The following is a 23,084-nucleotide window of genomic DNA, read 5'->3' as shown; positions in this document are numbered from 1 at the left end:
CTAGCGATGGGCATTGAAGGAGATGTTGCATAGTTTATGGCTCAGTTCCACATTCACAAGTTGTCAGGCTGGTTGTATATCCCCATTTGCTCAGTGACACCTTTGAACGACCTACACCAGTCCTAGGTCTGTTAAGGCACTTCCAGGTTGCCCAGTTGCAATTAGCTCCTGGGGGAAGGCTTTCATCCAGTGGAATTTCCATCGTTGGGGGTTGTTTGAGACTGGCAAGACCGTCTTTCCACAAGGCGATGCGGGCTTCAGATGGAGTTGATTGTAATGGAACAACACTGTTCATGAAGCTCTTTCTTGACTTTAGGCAGCTGGGTGTAGGTGTATGACCATGTAGAGGGTGCCTCTCATCTGATGTTTGACGGAGTCGTTCTTTCTTACTGGCTACTGTTCTCCTTATATCATGGGGAGCGATACCCACCAGGATATATAGGCTGTTGGTGTTTGTTGGTTTTAAACAACCTGTGATAAGTCAGCAGCTTGCATTCAGAACGGCATCCATCTTCTTAGCATGAGTAGATCTTTCCCATGCAGGGCAGGCATATTCAGCAGTGGAACAGCAAAGAGCAAGTGCGCTGGTTCGTAATGTTTTCGATCTTGCTCCTCATTTTGTGTTAGTGAGCTTATTTAGGATGTTGTTTCGTGTGCTCACTTTTGCCTTTGTCTTATTGATGTGGTTCTTGAAAGTGAGGCATCTGTCAAGGGTGACTCCAAAGTAGATAGGGTGCTCGCAATGCATCAGCATTGCTCCACACCAGGTCACTTTAAGCTGTCGTTTGGCTTCACGTTTCCAGGTGGAATACACAGACTAGCGTCTTTGATGGGTTTGCGCGGAGGTGGTTTTCCTCATAGTAGGATGTTAGTCCCTCCAAGGCCTCAGAAAGCATTTTCTCCATGGTGTTATAATCAGTGCTTTGGGCAGTGATGCACAAGTCGTCAGCACATATAAAATGGCGTGTGATATCATCTGTAGGTTGGTCATTCGTGTAGATGTCGTACAGCAGTGGTGCAAGCACACTTCCCTGAAGAAGGCCATTCTTCTGAATACGCCACCTACTGTGCTTCCCACCTAGTTCAACGTAGAACCGGTGATTCTGAAGCATGCTTTCTAACAGCTCTGTCAAGTGGGGCCAAGGTAGAAGTGTTCACGTCGCGGCCCTGTTGCAACTAATTCTACCACCATCACGCGCAGCAAGTAGTGTATTCAACTTCTAAGTGAGCCTACCATGATGGCTGTGCTGAGAATGACCTAAAAATTAAACAAGCCAATGGCAGGTTGATTGTGTCTTTGAATCTGACCATTAGAATCCATTAGAATCTGCTGGGGGAGGATACTATCTCAGTACGGATACTGCATCTTCATATGACATGAGCTCCTGTAGTAAATATATGATATACACTAATGCAAGACTGAGAAATAACTTTATCTAAAGAATGGCAAGAATGTGGACCTTGCTGCCACAGAGGTGGTTCAGAAAAAAAAAGTGCAATAAAACCGTTAAAAAAAGGAGCAGAATTAGGCCATTTGGCCCATTGAGTCTGCTCTGCTATTCCATCATGGTGGGTTTCTATCCCTCTCAACCCCACTCTCCAGTCTTCTCCCTGTAACCATTGACACCCTTACTAATGAAGAACCTATCACCTTCTGCTTTAAATATACCCAATAACAGTATCTACAACTATCTATGGCACTGAATTCCACAGATTCACCAACCTCTGGCTAAAGAAGTTCCTTCTCATCTCTGTTTTAAAAGCACACCCTTGCATTCTGAGGCTGTGCCCTCTGGTCCTAGACACCCCTCCACTGCCCACAATGAAGAAACATCTTCTCCACATCCACTCTATCTAGGCCTTGCAATAAGATCACCCCTTATTCTAAACTTCAGCGAATTCAGGCCCAGAGGCATTAAAGACACTTCATATATTAACCCTTTCATTCTTGGGATCATTCTTGCGAATTTCCCCAGACCCTCTCCAATGCCAGCGCATGCTTTCTTAGATATGGGTCCCAAAACTGCTCATAATACTCCAAGTGCAGTCTGACCAATGCCTTATAAAGCTTCAGCATTATATCCTTACTTAAATATTCTAGTCCTCTTGAAATGAGTGCTAACACTGCATTTGCCCTCCTCACCACCGACTCAACCTGCAAGTTCAGGGAATTCAGGGAATCCTGCACAAGGACTTCCAAGTCCCTCTGCACCTCTGATTTCTGAATTTACTCCCCATTTAGAAAATAGTCTACACCCTTATTCCTCCTACCAAAGTGCATAACCATATATGTAGTTTTCTCACAGTACTCCATCTGCCACTTCTTTGCCTATTCTCAAAATCATGTCCTCCTGCAGACTCTCTGCTTCCTCAATACTACCAACCCCTCCACCTTTCTTTGTACACTTGGCCTCAAGGCCATCAATTTTATCATCCAGATTATTGACATACAACATGAAAAGCAGTCCAACACTGCCAGCCAACTAGAGAAGGCCCACTTTATTCCCACTCTTTGCCTTCTGCCAGTCAGCCAATTTTCTATACTTGCTCGTATCTTTCCTGTAATACCATGGGCTCTTATCTTGTTAAGCAGCCTTACATGCAGCACCTTGTCAAAGGCCTTCTGATAATCCAAGTAAACATCCAATGACTCTTTTGTCTATCCTGCTTGTTATTTTTTCAAAGATTTGTCAGGCAAGGTTTTTCCTTTAGTACACCCTGCTGATTCTGCCTACGTTTGTTGTTGTTACTTTGTTGGTCAATATGTAGATAGAAGTTTAACTTCCTAATAATACACATTCCAACAAAAATACACTTTATCAACAGAAATAAGTGAATAAAAATATATGTCTATAGAACAAAATATACATAATTTTAAAAAAATTGAGATATTCCAATTAGCAACAAAATAATTCATTCAATACAAATAGCTTATTTGGCAAAAAGGTTCAGCCGTGAGGACGTCATTTCTTTCAACAAGCTAAAAAGGAGCAACATCTAGAGTGGTTATGAAGATGGGGAATTAGATACAGCAGATAGGCTGGAAAAATATTTGAAAGAAATTTTTAAAATTGTAAAAGAGTTTAGACCTGGTGAATCAAAAGGAATATGCAACAATTGTAAGGGACAATAGATCAAAAGGCCACAGATTTTAAATCACTTGTAAAAGGATCCTAACGAGAAAGTTTCAGAATGATCTTCCTGAAACAGTGGTAAATACATCAATTACACTGATAAGAGAATTGGATATATAAAAGAAATAAAAGTGAGGGGAATGGAAGAAACAAAATACCGTGATTAAGATTATGATAAAAGATGCAACAATAACTCAATTGAACATACTATATTCTATACTCAGCACATGACATTTGAATAGTTCTTGAAACCACACTTTCAAAATAACGTCAAGACTGCAGTTTCCTTTTTTTGTGTAGTTCCTTCCGCCCAAGCACAAAACACACCCCACACAGGCTTGAACGAACAGGCGGGGAGACCGTTTAGAACTAGATCAAACAACCAAAGCAAAATCATATTTCTACAAATACTTTGATTCCCATCCGAGGGTTCCAACACCAACAATAACGTTAATTTATTTGAACCCGCAAGACATAGGGAAAACAAGGTTCTGAGTTATTCTGTAAAGGGCTTCTTTGGTCACCAAAATAATAAAACAAAAGCCACGAGCCTGTCAAAACCGAAGGGTGCCCCGGCCTCCTTGCTCATCAGGCTGGTTGCCATGGCGACGTCGAGCCTGCAGCCGCCGACTGAAGGGGCTGAATCCTTATCGCCGCTCCGCTCCGGCCAGGGTCAGGAGAGGAGTGGAATCACCCTCGGAGCGCCGGTGGGGCAGTGGCTCGGGCCGTACATTGAGGCGCGACGACCACCCTCCTCCCCCAATACCAACTGAAGAGGCAGCGCCGCTGGGGTCCCACAAAACCCCGGTGACCGGGGAAGAGCAGATGAGTGGCAGCCGACGGGAAGGAGCAAGGCCCAGTGGTGGGGAAGGGTCGGTTCCTTCTCTCCCCTGGGGAGTCACCGCTGACAAAGGGCCGTGAGAAGCGGGAGCTGGGGAGAAGGAGCGAAGGGACTGAGCACTCACCCGTCACCAGCACGGCTTTCCCCGATGGCAACTTGGAACGAGAGCGGGTGGACACTTCACTCAGGATGGAGGACCTACAAGACAAGAGGCGGGTCAGTACGGCCAGGACGGAGCGCGGCTCGGGGGCGCAGAGAGCGGGCCGGGTATGGCCATCAGCGTCTTACCACAAGTTATTCTCTTCCTCCTCCTCCTCTCCCTCTCCGGCCGCCCCTCGCCGTTTCCGCTGCTGCTCTCCCTCTCCGGTGCCCGCACATTTGCCCTGCGTCGCCGCCGGGTGATTAGCGGTTCGTCTCCGGGACTTGCTGGCCTCAATCGGCGCCATCTTCACGTACTGAGAGAAAGGGGGGAGAGACGGCGGCAGGAGGAGCCGGCAGACAGGGCGGGGTCAGGCCGCCCCTGCTCAGCTCTAGATAAAGGAGATACCCCTGGGATAGAGGAGTCCGCACACAAGATTCCTGTTCCTGCTGGGGAGGTGCTGTAAAGATTGCAGTGATCGAGGCTTATACTCCAATAAGAACACACATTGTTTTTTTTTACTGACGGTGTCTCAGTTTCAGTTCAAATGGTGCTGAAAGACTGGTCCGTGCCTTTGTTACCGACAGACTTGTCTGTTCCACCGCATTTTGGAAGATTCCCTCACTCTGCTGTCATCCAAAACTGCTTACTTGCTTACTGACACAAAGCCCCCTTCACCCATTACCTATTTCTTTGCTGATCAACATTGCCTTGGACATTTCAGGAATACTTCAATTTTAGAATGCTATCCTTGTTTACAAATTCTTTCGACGCTTTACTCTGAAATAGTTATGAATCTCCTCCAGCCTCACAGCTTTAGTGATTTCTGTGATTTTAGCCGTCTGAGTATCCAATAACTTAATTGCTCTTCCATTTGTGGTTTTGATAACAAAGACTTATTCTTTGACAGTGGGTCCACTCCCCAAATCTCAGTCTTCCTTTCCTCCTCAAAGGCTTTGGTTCTCTGTCTTGGGGGCTGTATGTAAACAGTTTGGCCAAGGATCAAATGCAACATTTTTCCAAGTTTGGCGATGGACAGCAATGTGAATACTAATCAATCAGAAGGTAAAAATACTTCATAGGTTGTAGATAAATTGGGATTATTTAGGATAATGAGGAAAAATCTCTTCACTTTGAAAGTGATGAAGCTTTGGAATACTCTGCTCCAGGAACTGTGGAGGCTTAATCAAAACTGATCAATAACTTATTAGATATTGGACAGTAGGCTTAAGGAGCTGAATGGTCTACTCTGGCTTCTGTTTCTTATGTTCTTGTTGTACTGTCGTTTGGTGGGAAATTTTATTTGCTTATGCTTCTGAGAAGCATCTTAAATTCTTACTAAATTAAAACAAAATGTCCATAATCTCATGTTTCCTTTTGGGATTCATGCATTGCTGAGCAGTAGTGCTAAAAACAGCTCTTTCTGATCAGCTAAGTGATAGAATGCAGACATGCTCTTTGGCCCACCACACTCATCTATACTAATCGTAGAATATATTGGTCCATATGTTAAGAGTGGGGACAAATCAACAAATAAATGTGAGCAGAAATAGGACTGTGAGCATTTATTACCTATATTCAGAGCATATACTTTCGGCAGTTCTATCAATGATTCTAAAATTGGATATATTCGATAGCACCATATAACAGAAGGCAAAGCCTCAAAGGCTACACGGTAGGTTCCAAATAAAAGGTATAATACTCAGTGGTAGAGGTAAACTACCTGAAGGATAGTTTTAGGTAATGCAGAAAAAGATGATTGGGTAAAGTCAGTTTTAGTCAGTCTTTTAAATTTCTTCACGTTCTTTGTGTGATGAGGTAGGGAAGAACTGCATGTAACTGATGTCTTATACCACTCCAACAAGTTGTTGAGCAATCTAACATGTCATTAGCTATTTTTGCCACTTTATCTACATGTTGGAGTACCTTAAGGAATTGACTGTCATGCATTGCCAATTTTTTTTTACTCTGAACATTAACGTCCTGCCACTTTATACATATACCCTTGCCAAGTTTGAATGCATTTCCCAAATTTATTACCCGATGCTATTCTTGACGGGACTCCCTGTGTCTCATTTCTGCCCATGTCTAATCCATTGATATATCTTCTAGTTGGCTGGATGGGAAGCGGGCTAGACTGAGTTGTTAATACCTATTGGTGCTACTGCCCACTCTTAATCCAGAACTTGGTGAGGGATACAATGCTGTTAATACCTTTCATTATCAAGAGAAGTGGTTCAACTGTGTGTTTTATAGATTCTTATCGTTTGGCACTTGGGTGTTTCTACCAGTTGCCTATCATTATAATTTTGAATGTTGTCCAGGTCTTGCTTACACTTATGAAGGTTATTGATGAAATGGGTTCCCTTAAAACACTGTTCTGAGTTGCTACGGCAGCAAAATCATGTTGTTTTCAACAACTACAAATATTTTATTATATGATAGATTTGACCTCAGTCAGCGGAGTGTTTTTCCAGCAACTTCCTGTGATTGCAGTTTAACCAGCTCTTCTTGATTCAACATATCAGCAAATGCCATATGAATTTCAAAATCAGCCCTCTCAGTTCACTTCTGGATTCATGTCTTTTATTCATGGTTCAGTAGTCATCAGTTTAAATTGTTTTCAGTTTAAAATGTATTTGCTTCTTGATATGTGCCTATTGTTGCTGAACTCTGGAGCCCCTGATGTTAATGAGTAATAAATTCCAGCAAGTTGGTAATGCTTCATGTGATTTTGTTTCCAAAATCTGTTTCAATTAAGTTTGTTCCTTGTTCTGTAGAAGAAATGTTATATACATTGGCCAAACCAAATGAATGATCCCATTCCAGTCAAAGTAAAAGGATTTATTCCATACTTACTGCAATGTTCTTATTTTATGTTTTGGTCATACTTCTAAAAGAGGAAAAATCCACCAGATTATTTTCATTTCAAAACTTTTATTGTTTTTCTTTTTCTAAAAGTACTCTTAGTCATCTATAAGTTCTTTAAAAGTTGTTTTACCCTTTTTTATTTCCGTTCCATTGCAGACGACTCCTGGAAAGGTGTACTCACTTCAGCAGCTTCATCAGTGGAAGTGAACTGTATTTGCAAGAATAAGCATCATAAAAACCAGCCCTGTTAGGCTGGGTAACAGCTTCTTCCCCCAGGCTGTCAGACTTCTTAACACCCTGCTGACACTCAGCACATATGTACACTCTGTATGAATATCCTGCCATCCCCCACCTCCTCACTCTACAACTTGGACAAACTCTCATCCTGCACTGGTCACTTCCCATCTTTTATTGCTGCAGTTTCACACACTTTTACTCCTGCTCGTTTTATTACAATAGTGCCAGTAACATTACACTGCCTTACATAAACATAAACATTGCACTTGATATCAACTTCAGGCAATACCACTCAGAGACTTGTGTTAATATTATTCTGGGACTGGGTCGTAACTATGTGTATTGTGTGTGGCTGTACAATATGTATTGAGTTTTGTACCTTGGCTTAGAGGAATGATGCTTCGCTTGGCTGTATACATGTGTATGGTTGAATGACGATAAATTTGAACTTGAACAGTGTGGCTTTTCCACTTCAAAAACTGACAAAATAGTAACTTTAAGTACTGGCAGATAAAATCAATTTATTCTTTTAGTAAGTATTTTATTTTAACATAAGACTTACAACATAACAGTAATAAAATATTCAGTTGATTCATTTTCATACCATTCCTTGTTTAGTTTAATTTGAGCATTAGTTAAATAGTGAACTACTTAAAAACCTTAATGCATTTAATTTTCACATGTTCTAAATGGCTACAATATTGATTTCTTCATTGGAAATGAGAGTCCATGTTTGTAAAATTATATTTTCAGGATAATTAAAGGCATGTGCTGCCATGCTAGGTGTTAAGAGTCTTATGGTTGCAGGAAACAATCAGACTACTTTTGCAGAACATAGAATGCGGATCCTAAAACTGAGAACAGGAACTTGCCCTTTGGCTCACAGTGTTCGTGTCAAACAGAATGCTAAATTAAACTAAATCTCTTCTGCCGGCACATGATCCATATCTCTCCACTCCCTGCATTTCATGTGTCTACCTAAAATGGCACTATCATATCTGCTTTCTTCACTAACCCTGGCAGCCTGTTTTAGGCACCTATCACTTACAGTGTTAATAAAAAAAAACTTGTCCTGCACAACCCCCCCCCCCGCACCTTAAATACATGTCCTCCGGTATATGACAACTGTATCCTGGTAAAAAGATTCTGACTGTCGATTATACCACTCATGATTTTATAAACTCTATCAGATCTCCCCACTGCCTTGTATGTTCCAGAGAAAATAACCTAAGTTTGTCCAATCTCCCCTTATGGGTCGTACCTTCTAAACCTGATAATATTCTGTACCTTTTGTAAAGACTCAACATCCTTCCTGTAATGGGGCAAATGGTGCGGCATAAACAACCTTTACATAGTTGCAACATAAGACGTAGGGGCAGAATTAGGCCATTTAGACCATGAAGTCATGGCTGATCCTTCTTTTCCCCTCCTTAGTCCCATTCCCTGACCTTCTCTCTATAATCTTCGATGTTGTGACCAATCAAGAACCTACCAAGTTCGACCGTAAATACACCCAATGACATGGCCTCCACAGCTGCCTGTGGTAACAAATTCCACAAATTCACCACCCTCTGCCTATAGATAATTCCCCACATCTGTTTTAAATGGACACCCCTCTATCCTGAGGCTGTGCCCTCTTGTCCTAGACTCACCTACTATAGGAAACATCCTTTCCACATCTACTCTGTTTAGGCCTTTCAACATTCAAAAGGTTCCAATGAGATCCCCCCTCATCATTCTAAATTCCAGCAAGTACAGGCCCAGAACCATCAAATGTTCTTCATATGATATCCCTTTCATTCCCAGAATCATCCTTGTAAACCTCCTCTGAACCCTCTTCAATGCCAGCACATCTTTTCTTAAATGAGGAGCCCAAAGCTGTTCACAATACTCAAGGTGAGGCCTCACCAGTGCCTTATAAAGCCTCAGCATTACATTCCTGCTCTGGTATTCTCGACCTCTTGAAATGAATGCTAACATTGCATTTGCCTTTCTCACCACCGACTCAGTTAACCTTTAGGGTGTTCTACACAAGGACTCCCAAATCCCTTTGCATCTCAAATTTTTGGATTTCCTGTTTAGAAAATAGTCTGTACATTTATTTCTTTTACCAAAGTGCATGACCATACATTTTCCAACATTGTATTTCATTTGGCACTCTCTTGCCCATTCTCCAAATCTGTCTAAACCATTCTGCAGCCTTCCTGTTTCCTCAACGCTATCTGCCCCTCCACCAATCTTCATAACATCCGCAAACTTGGCAACAAATCCGTATTCCATCATCTAAATCATTGATATACAGCATAAAAAGAAGCAGTCCCAACACTAACCCCTGTGGGACACCACTAGTCACTGGTAGCCAACCAGAAAAGGATCCTTTTATTCCCACATGCTGCCTCCTACCAATCAGCTAATGCTCTAACCATGCTAGTAACTTTCCTGTAATACCATGGGCTCTTAACTTGTTAAACAGCCTCATTCTGGCACTGAAAATCTAAATCCAGAAGGCCGCCTGAAAATCCAAATACACAACATCCACTGCATCCCCTTTATCTATCCTACTTGTGATTTTCTCAAAGAATTTAAACAGGTTAGTCAGGCAAGATTTTCCCTTAAGGAAACCATATGACTATGTCCTAGCTTGTCCTGTGTCACCAAGTACTCCATAAAAATTGACTCCAACATGTACACAGCCACTGAGGTTAGGCTAACTGCTCTATAATTTCCTTTCTGCTGCCTCCCTTCTTTCTTAAAAGGTGGAGTGACATTTGCAATTTTCCAGTCCTCGGGAACCATGCCAAAGTTCAATGATTCTTGAAAGATCTTTGCCAATACTTCCACAATCTCTACTGCTACCTCTTTCAGAACCCGAGAGTGCAGTTCATCTGGTCCGGGTGACTTACGCACCTTTAGGTCTTTCAGCTTTTTCAGCACCTTCTTCCTTATAATAGTAACTGCTCTCTTCCCTTCTACCCTTCAACACCTGGCATGCTGCTAGTGTTTTCCACAATGACTGATGGAAAATACTCATTAGTTCATCAGCCATACCCTTATCCCTTGTTATTTTTACTCCAGCCTCATTTTCTAGTGATCCTATATCCACTCTCATCTATATATTTGAAAGAGCTTTTTCTATCCACCTTGATATTGCTTGCTAGCTTGCTTTCATGTTTAATCTTTTTCCTCCTAATGATTCTTTTAATTGCTTTCTGTAGGTTTTTAAAAGCTTCCCAATCCTCTTTCCCACTAATTTTTGCTTTGTTGTATGCCCTCTCTTTTACTTATACATTAGCTTTGACTTACCTTGTCAGCCACAGTTGTACTATTTTGCTATTTGAATATTTCTTTGTTTTTGGAATACATCTATCTTGCACCTTCCTCATTTCCCCCCAGAAACTCACACTATTGCTGTTCTGTTTTCCTCCTTGCCAGCATCTCCTTCCAATTTACTTTGGCCAGCTCTTCTCTCATACCACTGTAATATTATTTACTCCACAGTCAGATTTTCTTCCTATCAAATTTCAAGTTGAACTCAATCATATTATGATCACTGCCTCCTAAGGGTTTATTTACCTTAATCTCCCTAATCACCTCCGGTTCATTACTAACACCCAATCCAGTATAGCTGATTCCTTAGTAGGCTCAATGACATTTAGGCATTCAACAAATTCACTCCCTTGAGATCCATTACCCAATCTACCTGCTTGTTAAACTCTTCCCATGACTATCCCATTGTCCTTTTGACACACTTTTTCTATTTCCCATTGTAATCTGTAGTCCACATCCCAACTACTGTTTGGAGGCCTATATATAACTGCCATCAGGGTCTTTTTACCCTTGGAGTTTCTTAACTCAACCCACGAGGACTGAATATCTTCTGATCCTATGTCACATCTTTCTAATGATTTGATGCTATTCTTTACCAGCTGAGCCATGTCACCCTTTCTGCCTACCTTCCTATCCCTCTGATACAATGTGTAACCTTGGACATTCATCTCCCAACTATAACTATCCTTCAGTGATGGCCACAACATCATACTCAACAATCTGTAGAAGTGTCTTCCTTACCCTTATATTTAATGTCTTGGCCAATAAAGACAAGCATGCTGTACCCCAGCTTTGCTGCCTTAGCTACTTATGGCCACTTTCAGTACTTTGATCCTAAGACACTTTACTTTTAGTATAATTTTAAAAATTGTGCTTAATTTATATTTTTCTTGTGGAAGTTATGAATGTACCTGCTGTATCTAATAAAGTAACCTAATAAATAACTGAGTGTACTTTACCCTGATATCCAACCTCCCAAATTGCAACACAAGTTCTTCACTTTGGATGCAATACGTTGAGATAAACAGCATTTAGGTGTGCAAAGGTCCTAGAAGACTATAGCAATTGTTTCATTTTCTTGGTTTCTGCTTAGAAACCACCCAGATGGCACAGATAAGGTAATCTTCTTGGGCAATCCTTTGATATTGAGGATGATTCAATTTCTGTGTACACAGTGATTGAAGAGGCCAATGTGAGAATTTTTAAAGTCTTCTATAGCTGGGGTAGAAAATGCTTGTCAATGCGGGTGGTTTGTGAGAAGATGTGCTGTTTCTGTTATGTGCTGTTTGCTGAGATTTTATATGCTTCTCATGCGTGGGTTTGATCTGGTTTGATTAGTGACAGGTAACATGCACAATTACCATTACATATAAAGGACTGTCTCATTCACTAGCTTTGATATTCAATAGAATTCATATCAGTATTTTAGACCATGAGACTATAAGACATTGGAGCAGAATTAGGCCATTCAGCCCATCAAGTCTGCTCCGCCATTTCATCATGGCTGAACCATTTCCATCTCAAACCCTTTTTCCTGTCTTCTCTCAATAACTTTCACATCTTGACAATCAAGAGCCCTTCAACCTCTGCCTTAAATGCACCCTGTGACTTGGCCTGTACAGCCTCCTGTGGCAATGAATTCCATAGATTCACCACCCTCTAGCCAAAGATACTGCTCCTCATCTCTGTTCTAAACGGACATCCCTCTATTTTAAGGCTGTGCCCTCTGTTCTTAGACTCCCCCACCAAAGGAAACTTCCTCTTTACATCCACTCTATCTCGGCCTTTCAAAATTCAATAGGTTTCAATGAGATCCACCTCTTTCTTCTGAATTCCTGTGCGTACAGACCCAGAGCCTTCAATCACTGCTTGTATGATAAACTTTTCATTCCTGGAATCATTCCTGTGAACCTTCTCCAATGTCAGCGCATCCTTTCTGAGATAAGGGTCCAAAAACTGCTCACAATGCTCCAAATGTGACTCCACCAGTGCTTTACACAGCCTCAGCATTACATCCTTGCTTTTGTATTCTGGTCCTCTTGAAATGAATTCTAACATTGCATTTGCCTTTCTGATTCAACCTGCAAATTAACCTTCAGGGAATTCTGCGTGAGGACTTCCAAATTCTTTGCACCTCAGATTTTTGTATTTTCTTCCCACTTGAAAAATAGTCTATGCTTTTACTGTTTCTACCAAAGTGCATGACCATACACTTACCGATATTGTATTCCATCTGCTACCTCTTTGCTCATTCTCCTAATCTGTCAAGTCCTTCTGCAGCCTCTCTGCTTCCTCAACACTACCTACCTCTCCACCAATCTTTGTAACACCCGCAAAGTTGGCCACTAAGCCTAAGATTTCATCATTCAAATCATTGACATGCAATGTAAAAAGAAGTGGTTCCAACACAGACCCCTGTAGAACATCACTAGTCACTGGCATCTAATCCGAAAAGGATCCCTTTATTCCCATTCTTTGCCTCCTGCCAATCAGCAAACGCTCTATCCATACTAGTATCTTTCCTCTAATACATTTGGTTCTTTCCCAATATTTTTATTATTAATTTTACATATAAGAATACAGAGTACAAGAAAAAAATATATATCAATACATTATACTAAATCACTTATAAAGATTCCTTACCCTATATTCATACAGATTAATTAATTTGTAAAATTGAAATATAGTAATTTTATTATATAAAAATCTAACCCACTACCAAGACCGAAGCTGATTAGTAAAGAAAAAAGGAAAAAAATATTATTAGTCATCATCTGTGCTTTAACAGCAAATCAAAGGTTTTGAAAATAATTCAAAAAAGGTCCTGACAATGTTTGAAAGTCTTGGCTAGATTCAGAGATTGAACATTGAATCTTCTCTAAATTTAAACATGACATCACATCATGTAACCATTGAGCGTGAATAGGAGGGGCTGCATCTTTCCATTTAAGCAAGAGCGTCCTTCTGGCCATAAGAGAAATAAAAGACAAAATGTGCAAGTCAGATGACTCCAAAATGATCTCCTTTCCTCCATCAATACCAAATAAAGTGGTCAAAGGATTAGGCTTAAAGTTTACATTGAAAGGTATCGAGAAAGTTTAAAATACTTCTGCCCAATATTTTCCAAGACTCAGGCATGTTCAAAACATATGAATGAGTGAAGCTTCTCCATTATTACATTTATCACAATACGGAGATATATCTAAATAGAAGCGAGACAACTTTCCTTGGTCATATGGGCCCTATGGACCACTTTAAATTGTAGGAGAGAGTGGTGGGCACATAACGATGAAGTGTTAACCAATTTAAAAATTTGATTCCAAGTTTCCTCAGAAACTGAAGTCTGTAAATCTTGTTCCCAAAGATTTTTAATTTTATCTAAAGGAACATTTCTCATACCCAACAGCATATTATAAATATTAGATATAGATCCATTATAAAAAGGTTTCAAATTAAAAATTACAACTAATAGATTCTTATCAGGTCTTTTAGGAAATGTACTTATTTGAGACCGTAAAAAATCTCTTACTTATAGGTATTGAAAAAAATGAGTTTTGGGTAACTATATTTAGTTAACAGTTGTTCAAAGAAAAAGAGACTTTCCTCTACAAACAAAAGCATTTAATACCTAATCTATTCCATTCTTTAAAAGCCACATCAATCATAGAGGTTTTAAAAAATAATTAGAAAAAATGGGACTGGAAAGAGAAAATCTCAATAAGCCAAACTATTTTCGGAATTGTATCCAAATTCTCGTAGTGCGTTTAACTACCAGATTATCAGTTAACTTACTCAGAGACAAAGGAAGTGAGGATCCAGGAAGAGAAATAATAGAAAATTTATTGACAGAGTTAGCTTCTAAAAAAACACACATCAGACAATCCTCACGATTAATGTAATATAACCAAAACGTAAGATTTCTTATTTTAACTGCCCAATAATACAATCTAAAGTTTGCTAAGGCTAATCCTCCATTCTTTTTATCTTTCTGAAGATGAATTTTATTTAATCTAGAATGCTTATTCTTCCATATATAAGAAGATATAATAGAGTCAAGAGAATCAAAGAAAGATTTAGGTATAAAAACAGGCAATGCCTGAAAAAGATATATTAATGTAGGTAATATATTCATTTTAATAGTTAATTCAGCCAATCAGCAATAACGAAAGAGGCGACCAATTTGATAGTATCCTTTTATGTGATTCAATGGGTAAGAAAATTTTCTTTAAATAGACGCTTATAGTTTTTAGTAATTGTTACACAGTGGGTGAATTGGTTTCTTCCAATGTTAAAAGGAAGGTTAGAATTTGTTGGTATCAAATTATTCAAAGGGAAAAGCTCACTTTTATGTAGGTTTAATTTATAACCTGAGAGCAAGCTAAAACAGGAGAGTAAAGAAAGCGCATGGGGTAACAAAGTCCCAACATTAGAAATAAATAGCAGCTGATCATCAGCGTACAGCGAGACTTTGTGAAAAGTGTCTCTCCTTAAAATACCGGTGATATCATTAGATTCTCGAAAGGCAATGGCTAAAGATTCTAAGGCCAGATCAAAAAGCAAAGGGCTCAATAGACAGCTTTGTCTAGTGCCACGTTGAAGCTTAAATGGTTTGGAATTATAAAAATTAGTGATAACCCTACTGGAAGGAGCTAAATCAGGTAATTTAATCCATTGTTTGAAAATGGGTCCAAAATTGAATTTTTCTAAAGTTTTAAATAAATAATTCCATTCAACTTTGTTGAAAGCTTTCTCAGCATCTCGGGATACCACACATTCCGATATCATGTTAGAAGGAGAATAAATAATATTTAATAATTGATGAATATTAGATTAGATTAGATTATGAGGACACGCAGTCCTCTTTTATTGTCATTTAGTAATGCATGCATTAAGAAATGATACAATGTTCCTCCAGAATGATATCACAGAAACACAAGACAAACCAAGACTAAAAACACTGACAAAAACCACATAATTAAAACATATAGTTACAATAGTGCAAAGCAATACCATAATTTGATAAGAACAGACTATGGGCACAGTAAAAAAAACAGTCTCAAAGTCTCTCATAAGTCCCATCATCTCACACAGATAGTAGGAGGGAGAAACTCTCCCTGCCATGAGCTTCCAGTGCCGCAAACTTGCCGATGCAGCAATATTAAAGTGAGAATATCAATTTTTGGTAAATCCAGTTTGGTTATCGGAAATGACAGATGGTAAAATTTTTTCAATCCTATGGGCCTAAACTTTAGATAGGATCTTAGTATCAACATTAAGTAAAGAAATTGGTCTATAAGAAGAGCATTCAGTTGGATCCTTATTCTTTTTCAGGATAAGTGAAATGGAAGCCTCATAAAAAGATTGAGGGAGTCTGCCCGACTTGAATGAATCTGAAAAAACTGAACATAAATGAGGTATAAGCAGTGAGGAAAAGATCTTGTAAAACTCTCCAGAAAATCCATCTGGACCCGGAGCTTTCCTCAAATGTAATCAGCGCACAGCCTCAAAAATTTCCTCAAAAGAAATAGGTTGTTCCAACAACTTTCTGTTGTCGGCAGAAATTGTAGGAATGTTTAGTTGGTCTAAAAAAATGTTCGTTACAGTGTTATCCTTAGAAGATTCAGAACTATAGAGTTTAGAATAAAATTCTCTAAAAGTATCATTTATTTCTAAATAATCAGTTGTCCTATCACCATTAGCTTTGCATATTTCTTTAATCTGCCATTTAGCTATAAAGTTTTTAATTTGATCAGCCAATAATTTACCTGCTTTATCTCCATGAATATAAAATTGACTTTATCTTTTAGAAGTTGGGTTTCAATTGGATAGGTTAAAAGGAGATCATATTTAGTTTTAGTTTCAACACTTCTTTTATATAAGGCAGGTTCTGGAGCCAAGGCATACACTTGGTCTAATTGTTTCAGCTGATTAGTTAAATCACCTCTCTCTTTATTAGCCTTTTTCTTAATACTTGAAGTATAAGAAATAATTTGTCCTCTAATATCTGCCCTGTGTGTTGGCGTGTGGCCAAGTGGTTAAGGTGTTGGTCTAGCAATCTGAAGGTCGCTCGTTCGAGCCTTGGCTGAGGCAGTGTGTTGTGTCCTTGAGCAAGGCATTTAACCACACATTGCTCTGTGATGACACCGGTGCCAAGCTGTATGGGTCCTAATGCCCTTCCCTTGGACAACATCAGTGGCATGGAGAGGGGAGACTTGCAGCATGGGCAACTGCTGGTCTTCCATACAACCTTGCCCAGGCCTGTGCCCTGGAAACCTTCCAAGGCACAGATCCATGGTCTCATGAGACTAATGGATGCCTATAGAAAATATATATGCCTTAAAGGCATCCCATCTGATAAGACTAGAAGTCTCCTCTAACTTAAGTCTCTTCAAAAAAAAAAGAGTAATTTGTCTCTCCATAAACTTTAGAAAATCTTTATCAGATAACAAAGTTAAATTAAATTGCCAAAACCCATTTGTTTGAAGAAGACCAGGGAGATTTAAAGATAGGAGCACAGGAGCATGATCTGAGACAGCAATCTCTTTATATTCACAGGATCGAACTGATGGAATCATTTGGCTATCAATAAAAAAACAATCAATCCTGGAATGGATTCTTCCAGGATGTATGATGGACATGAGAGAAAAATGAGTATTCCTTGTCTACTGGATGAAAAAAAGGCCAAGCATCAATAATACCACATTTCATTAAAAAAAGATTTAATAAACACAGCTGATTTATTTGGTATCATTAGTTTAGAAGATGAACGATCTAAAGCTGGATCTAAGCAACAATTAAAGTCTCCACCCATCACCAATGAATACAGACTTAGGTCTGGCAAAAATGAAAAAGAAACGCTCAAAGAAACCTGGGTCATCTATATTTGGAGCATACGCATTGGCAAATACCATTAGCTTGTTATTTAGTTTCCCTGATACTATAACAAATTGCCCATTAGTATTAGAAATTACTTTATGTTGAACAAAGGGAACTTTATTATCTATAAGGATCAAAACCCCTCTGGCTTTGGCCTGAAACAAGGAATGGGAATTAGAGCCCCTCCATCGATTAAAAAGGTGTGAATTGTAATACTTACGTACATGGGTTTCTTGAAGAAAAACAATTGGTACCTTAAGTTTTTTAATATAGGCAAAAATCTTATTTCTTTTCATGGGGTGATTTAGCCCTTTCACATTAAAACTAAGTAAATTAATACTTTGATCCATTTTAAAACTATCTATAAGAAAGGTTAAAGAAACAATCAGGAAATGTATATTAAACCCAAATAACATACCTTGAGATATATTAACTAAGCAACAGAATTGACTACATTCCCAAATCAGCTTCAAGAAAAAAGAACTTTCCATCCCCCTCCCTCCCCCCAAAGAGAGAAAATCCATCAGAGAACAACCGCTATCTACCCTCACTGAAAACATCCTCTTAGAAAGCCTGTTGGAACCGCTCCAAAGAATTTAAGGTTATTTACTGTTCCAACCAAGACTAAATAATATACAGTAAAAAAACAAGCTTAGACAGGTTTATCAAACAGAAGGAGCAATTATTCAAACTGAAAAATATTAAAATCATTTAAAAATATGTAGTATTTCTGTTTTTGCAACATTTTTAATCTATTCATTATATATATACACACAGAGTCTTTTTTTGAATCTAAAAATTCTTGCGCCTGCTCCTTCGCACAAAACCATTTAAATGATCCATCTTCTATTGTGATTCTCAGTCAAACCGTAAAACAAAGTGAAGGCTTAAAATTTTGGCTGTATAGCTCCGCCATAACTTTTTTAAACTTAACAAGTTCTGCCATAACTCCTGATGAAAAATCTTCAACAATACGAATCTTCTGACCTTGGTAGTCAATCATACCTTTTCCACGGGCATCATGAATCAGACGGTCCTTTATTTGAAATTCATGGAAACATATAATGACTGATCTTGGTTTTGATTTTGAAGTCGATCCGTAGATAGGCGATCTGTGAGCATGATCAGTCAAAGGCAGAGACTTTATAATATCAAGGAATAATTCCATCAAAAGGTTTGCAAGGAATTCTTTAGGATTATCTCCTTCTGTTTGCTCTTTAAGTCCCAAGATTTGTAAATTGTTTCTCCTACTCCTGTTTTCCAAAACAATAATCTTCTCTCCCAGTATTTCATTGGACTTGGATTGTTTTTCATACAGCTTTTGCAAATCATTCATTCTCTCGTCCAGTATAGTAATAACCTCTTCGTGTTCCTTTATCTTCTTATCATGTTCGGTTAGGATTGCTTGAACATCTAATTTCGTACCTATTTGTTTAATTTCAGTACTGATTTATTGCGAATCAGCCGACGCTTCTTTTCTGAACTGTTGAAACTCCTCAGTAAGCTTTTGAATAGCTTCCAAAGCTGCTTTGGTAGTCATAGTAATATAATAACCCATCTAACAGTAGTATTTCAAAAGGTTGGAGACAAAAGTAAGTAAGTTAGGAGCACCAGCAGAGAGCTGTTACTCCATCAGCAGCCACCAGGCAAATCCCATACATTGGGTTCTAATTTTGTTTAGCAGCCTTATGTGCGGGACCTTATCAAAAGTTTTCTGAAAATCTAAGTCCACAACATCCACTAATTCTCCTGCTTGTTATTTCTTCAAATAATTCCAACAGATTTGTCAGGCAAGATTTTCCCTTAGGAGACCATGTTGACTTTGGCCTATTTTGTCATGTGCCTCCAAGTACCCTGAAACCGCATGCTTAACAATCAACTCCAATGTCTTCCCAACCACTGAGTCAAGCTAACTGGACTATCGTTTCCTTTCTTCTGCCTCCCTCCCTTCTTGAAGAGTGAATAATGTTTACCATTTTCCAGTTCTCCAAAACCATGCCAGAATCTATTGATCTTTGAAAGATCATTATAATGCCTCCACAATCTCTTCAGCTATTCCTTTTAGAAACCTGGGTGTAGTCCATCAGGTCTGGGTAACTTACCTACCTTCAGACCTTACAGTTTCCCAAGCACTATCTCCCTAGTAATATCAACTGCACTCACTTCTCTCCCCTGACACTCTTGAACTTTTGACACAGTACTAGTGTCTTCCACAGTGAAGAATGAATACCTATTCACTTCATCCACCATTTCTGTGTCCCCTGTTACTATCCATCATCACTGTCCAGTGGTCCAATATCTACTCACACCTTTCTTTTACTCATTATATATTTAGAAAAAACTTTTGGTATCATTTTGATATTATTGACTAGTTTGTCTGCTTTTTAAACATTTCCCAATCCTCTAACTTCCCACTAATTTTAGTTCTATTAAATGCCCCTCTCTTTTGCTTTTATGTTGGCTATGACTTCCCTAGTGAGCCACTCCTGTATCACCCTGCCTTTAGAATATTTCTATATTATAGTGATATATTGTTAGTTCATTCATGTTATTTATTGCTATTTATTTATATCTGCATTTGCACAGTTTATTTACCACTAACAGTTCCTGATGTTTACAGTTTACAGTTACTGTTCTATAGTTTTGCTAAGTAAGCCTGCAGAAAAATAATCTCAAGGTTGTATGTGGTGACATGTCTGTACTCTGATAATAAATTTTACGTTGAACTTTTTGAACTTCCTCTTCCAAATTGCTCCCAGGAATTCCAGGCATTGCTATTCTGCTGCCATCCCTACTGGTGTCCCCTTCCAATCAACCTTGGCCAGCTCCTCTTTCATGCTTCTGTAATTTTCTTTACTCTGCTGTAGTATTGATATGTCTGACTTTAGCTCTTTCCTCTCAAACTGCAGAGAGAATTCTATCATATTATGATCAATGTTTCCTAAGGGTTCCTTTACCTTAAGCTCCCTAATCATATCTGGTTCATTACACAACACCCAGTCCAGAATTTCTGATCCCCTAGTGGGCTCAACCACAGCTTCCAAGCTGCTCCAAAAACCCATCGCAGAGGCATTCCACAAACTCTCTCTTGGGATCCAGCATCAACTTGATTTTCCCATTCTATCTGCATGTTGAAATTCCCCATTACTACTGTAACATAGCCTTTTTGACATGCTTTTTCTATCTCCCAATGTTATTTGTAGACTACATCCTGGCTACTATTCAGAGGCCTGTAAATAACTCCTATGAGGGTCTTCTTAACTTTGCAGTTTCGTAACTGTACCCACAAAGATTTTACATCTTCCTAGGGACTGCGCAGGCGTGTGACGTCGGGCAGTGCAGCGCGGCAGATTTAAAAGGAACAGAGCCTCATAGAGCGGGCAGCGTAGTTTGCAGGCGGCGGAGTGAGCCGGGAGCAGAGTGAAGACTTAAGGACTTCGGCTCAACGGGCTTAGGCGGAAACGGGCGAGGCGAGGAAGGTTTGGCATTCATTTTCTGTTGTTATTTGAGGAGAGGGGCAGTATGAGTGTGAGGGCAGTTTGCTGTTCTCCGTGTCGGATGTGGGAGGCCCTGGAGTCTTCAAGCCTCCCGGACGTCTACATCTGCGCCAGGTGCATCGAGATGCAGCTCCTAAGGGACCGCGTTACAGAACTGGAGCTGCAGCTCGATGACCTTCGTCTGGTCAGGGAGAGTGAGGAGTTGATAGAGAGGAGTTGCAGGCAGGTGGTCACACCGGGGCCACGGGAGGCAGACAAGTGGGTCACGGTTAGGAGGGGGAAGGGGAAGAGTCAGGTAATAGAGAGTACCCCGGTGGCTGTGCCCCTTAACAATAGGTACTCCTGTTTGAGTACTGTTGGGGGGGGACAGCTTACCCGGGGGAAGCGACAGTGGCCGTGCCTCCGGCACAGAGTCCGGCCCTGTAGCTCAGAAGGGTAGGGAAAGGAAGAGGAGGGCAGTTGTGATAGGGGACTCGATAGTAAGGGGATCAGATAGGCGATTCTATGGTCGCAGTCCAGAGACCCGGATGGTAGTTTGCCTCCCTGGTGCCAGGGTCCGGGATATTTCTGATCGTGTCCAAGATATCCTGAAGTGGGAGGGTGAGGAGCCAGAGGTCGAGGTACATATAGGTACCAATGACATAGGTAGGAAAAGGGATGAGGTCCTGAAAGGAGAATATAGGGAGCTAGGAAGGGAGGAGAAAAAGGACCACAAAGGTAGTAATCTCGGGATTACTGCCAGTGCTACGCCACAGTGAGGGTAGGAATGCAATGAGGTGGAGGATAAATGCGTGGCTGAGGGATTGGAGCAGGGGGCAGGGATTCAAGTTTTTGGATCATTAGGACCTCTTTTGGCGCAGGTGTGACCTGTACAAAAAGGACGGGTTACACTTGAATCCTAGGGGGACCAATATCCTGGCAGGGAGATTAGCGAGGGCTACTGAGGTGACTTTAAGCTAGAATGGTTGGGGGGTGGGAATCAAATTAAAGAGGCTAGGCGAGAGGAGGTTAGTTCACAACAGGGGGATGGGAACCAGTGCAGAGAGACAGAGGGGTGTAAAGTGAGGGTAGAAGCAAAAAGTACGAAAGAGAAAAGTAAAAGTGGCAGGCCGACAAATCCAGGGCAAGCATTAAAAAGGGCCACTTTTCAACATAATTGTATAAGGGCTAAGAGAGTTGTAAAAGAGCGCCTGAAGGCTTTGTCTGTCAACTGTTACGAGAATACACATAAAATTAAGATGTTTGCTGGCCTGGGCTAGCATCAGTGGCATCAGCAGTTGGTCTGCCACCTGCCCTCAGGGGAAGGAGAGATAAGGAACAATGGAGCAGCGTCTGGAGATGTGTAATGAAGGGATGTGGGAGGAAGAGCTGTCTGGAGCGGCTCCCCCCTTTGAACCCTGAACTGTTTGAAGTGATGGACAGGCGATACCCCAGCAGGGGGATAAAAAGGGACAGGTTCGCTAAGACAGACACACACGCCACCCGAGGTAACGAGACCCTGGAAGCGGTACGCTTCTCACGAGTGGGTGAGAAGTGCCAGACAACGACCAGGGTGGAAAGGTACGATCAGCGGGAACCCGGTGTGTGTCCGCCCTTGCCTGGGTGCCGGGTTCACTGCAGAGGATCGACCGCATCTGGAGGAGGGGTCACAGTCGGTGACCTCAGGTGACATCACCAAGGACCCGCCCAAATGCTGTTTGTGAGCCATCCCGCTGGTCTGTGAGTGAAGCCGTTCTGAATGATCAGTTGTTCCTATTCTATGTCTCTCTTCCCCCACCTTGTCCATCGCCATGGCAACGATTACTGCGAACTGAACTACAAACTGGACTAAACTTTGAGTCATTTTGAAATTGGTCATTTACCCCTAGACAACGATAGAGCTTGATTGATGCTGTTATCTTAATTCTGTGTACATGTGTGGTTATCATTGTTGAATTGTTGCATTTATTATCCTTTCGATTACTGTGTTGCTTGTTTCTTTAATAAAACTTTCTTAGTTCTAGTACTCCAGACTCCAACTGAGTGATCCATTTCTGCTGGTTTGGCAACCCAGTTACGGGGTACGTAACATAAGTGGGGTTCTCGTCCGCGATTTTGAACGCTAAATTTGGGACGGAGTAAATTGATTGGGTTAAAATTCCCGAAAGAAAGAAAAGACAAAC

General features: G+C 40.4%; 1 protein-coding gene across 1 annotated transcript in view; it reads right to left on the bottom strand.

The window, feature by feature from the left end:
• Window positions 1-4,557, bottom strand: part of LOC134344388 (cytoplasmic dynein 1 light intermediate chain 1-like) — a 97,975-nt gene extending 93,418 nt beyond the window's left edge. The window contains exons 1-2 of the mRNA XM_063044093.1: window positions 4,264-4,557; window positions 4,100-4,173 (exon numbers count right to left, since the gene is read on the bottom strand). Of these exons, the coding sequence (XP_062900163.1) occupies window positions 4,100-4,173; window positions 4,264-4,421 (232 nt within the window). The 5' untranslated portion in view covers window positions 4,422-4,557. The remainder of the gene's footprint in view (window positions 1-4,099; window positions 4,174-4,263) is intronic.
• Between the last annotated feature and the right edge of the window lie 18,527 nt (window positions 4,558-23,084).

The sequence above is a fragment of the Mobula hypostoma genome, chromosome 3, assembly GCF_963921235.1.
Source record: "Mobula hypostoma chromosome 3, sMobHyp1.1, whole genome shotgun sequence".
Classification (NCBI taxonomy): domain Eukaryota; kingdom Metazoa; phylum Chordata; class Chondrichthyes; order Myliobatiformes; family Myliobatidae; genus Mobula; species Mobula hypostoma.
Note: the sequence above shows the minus strand (reverse complement) of the source record. Positions and strands in the feature narration are given on the sequence as shown.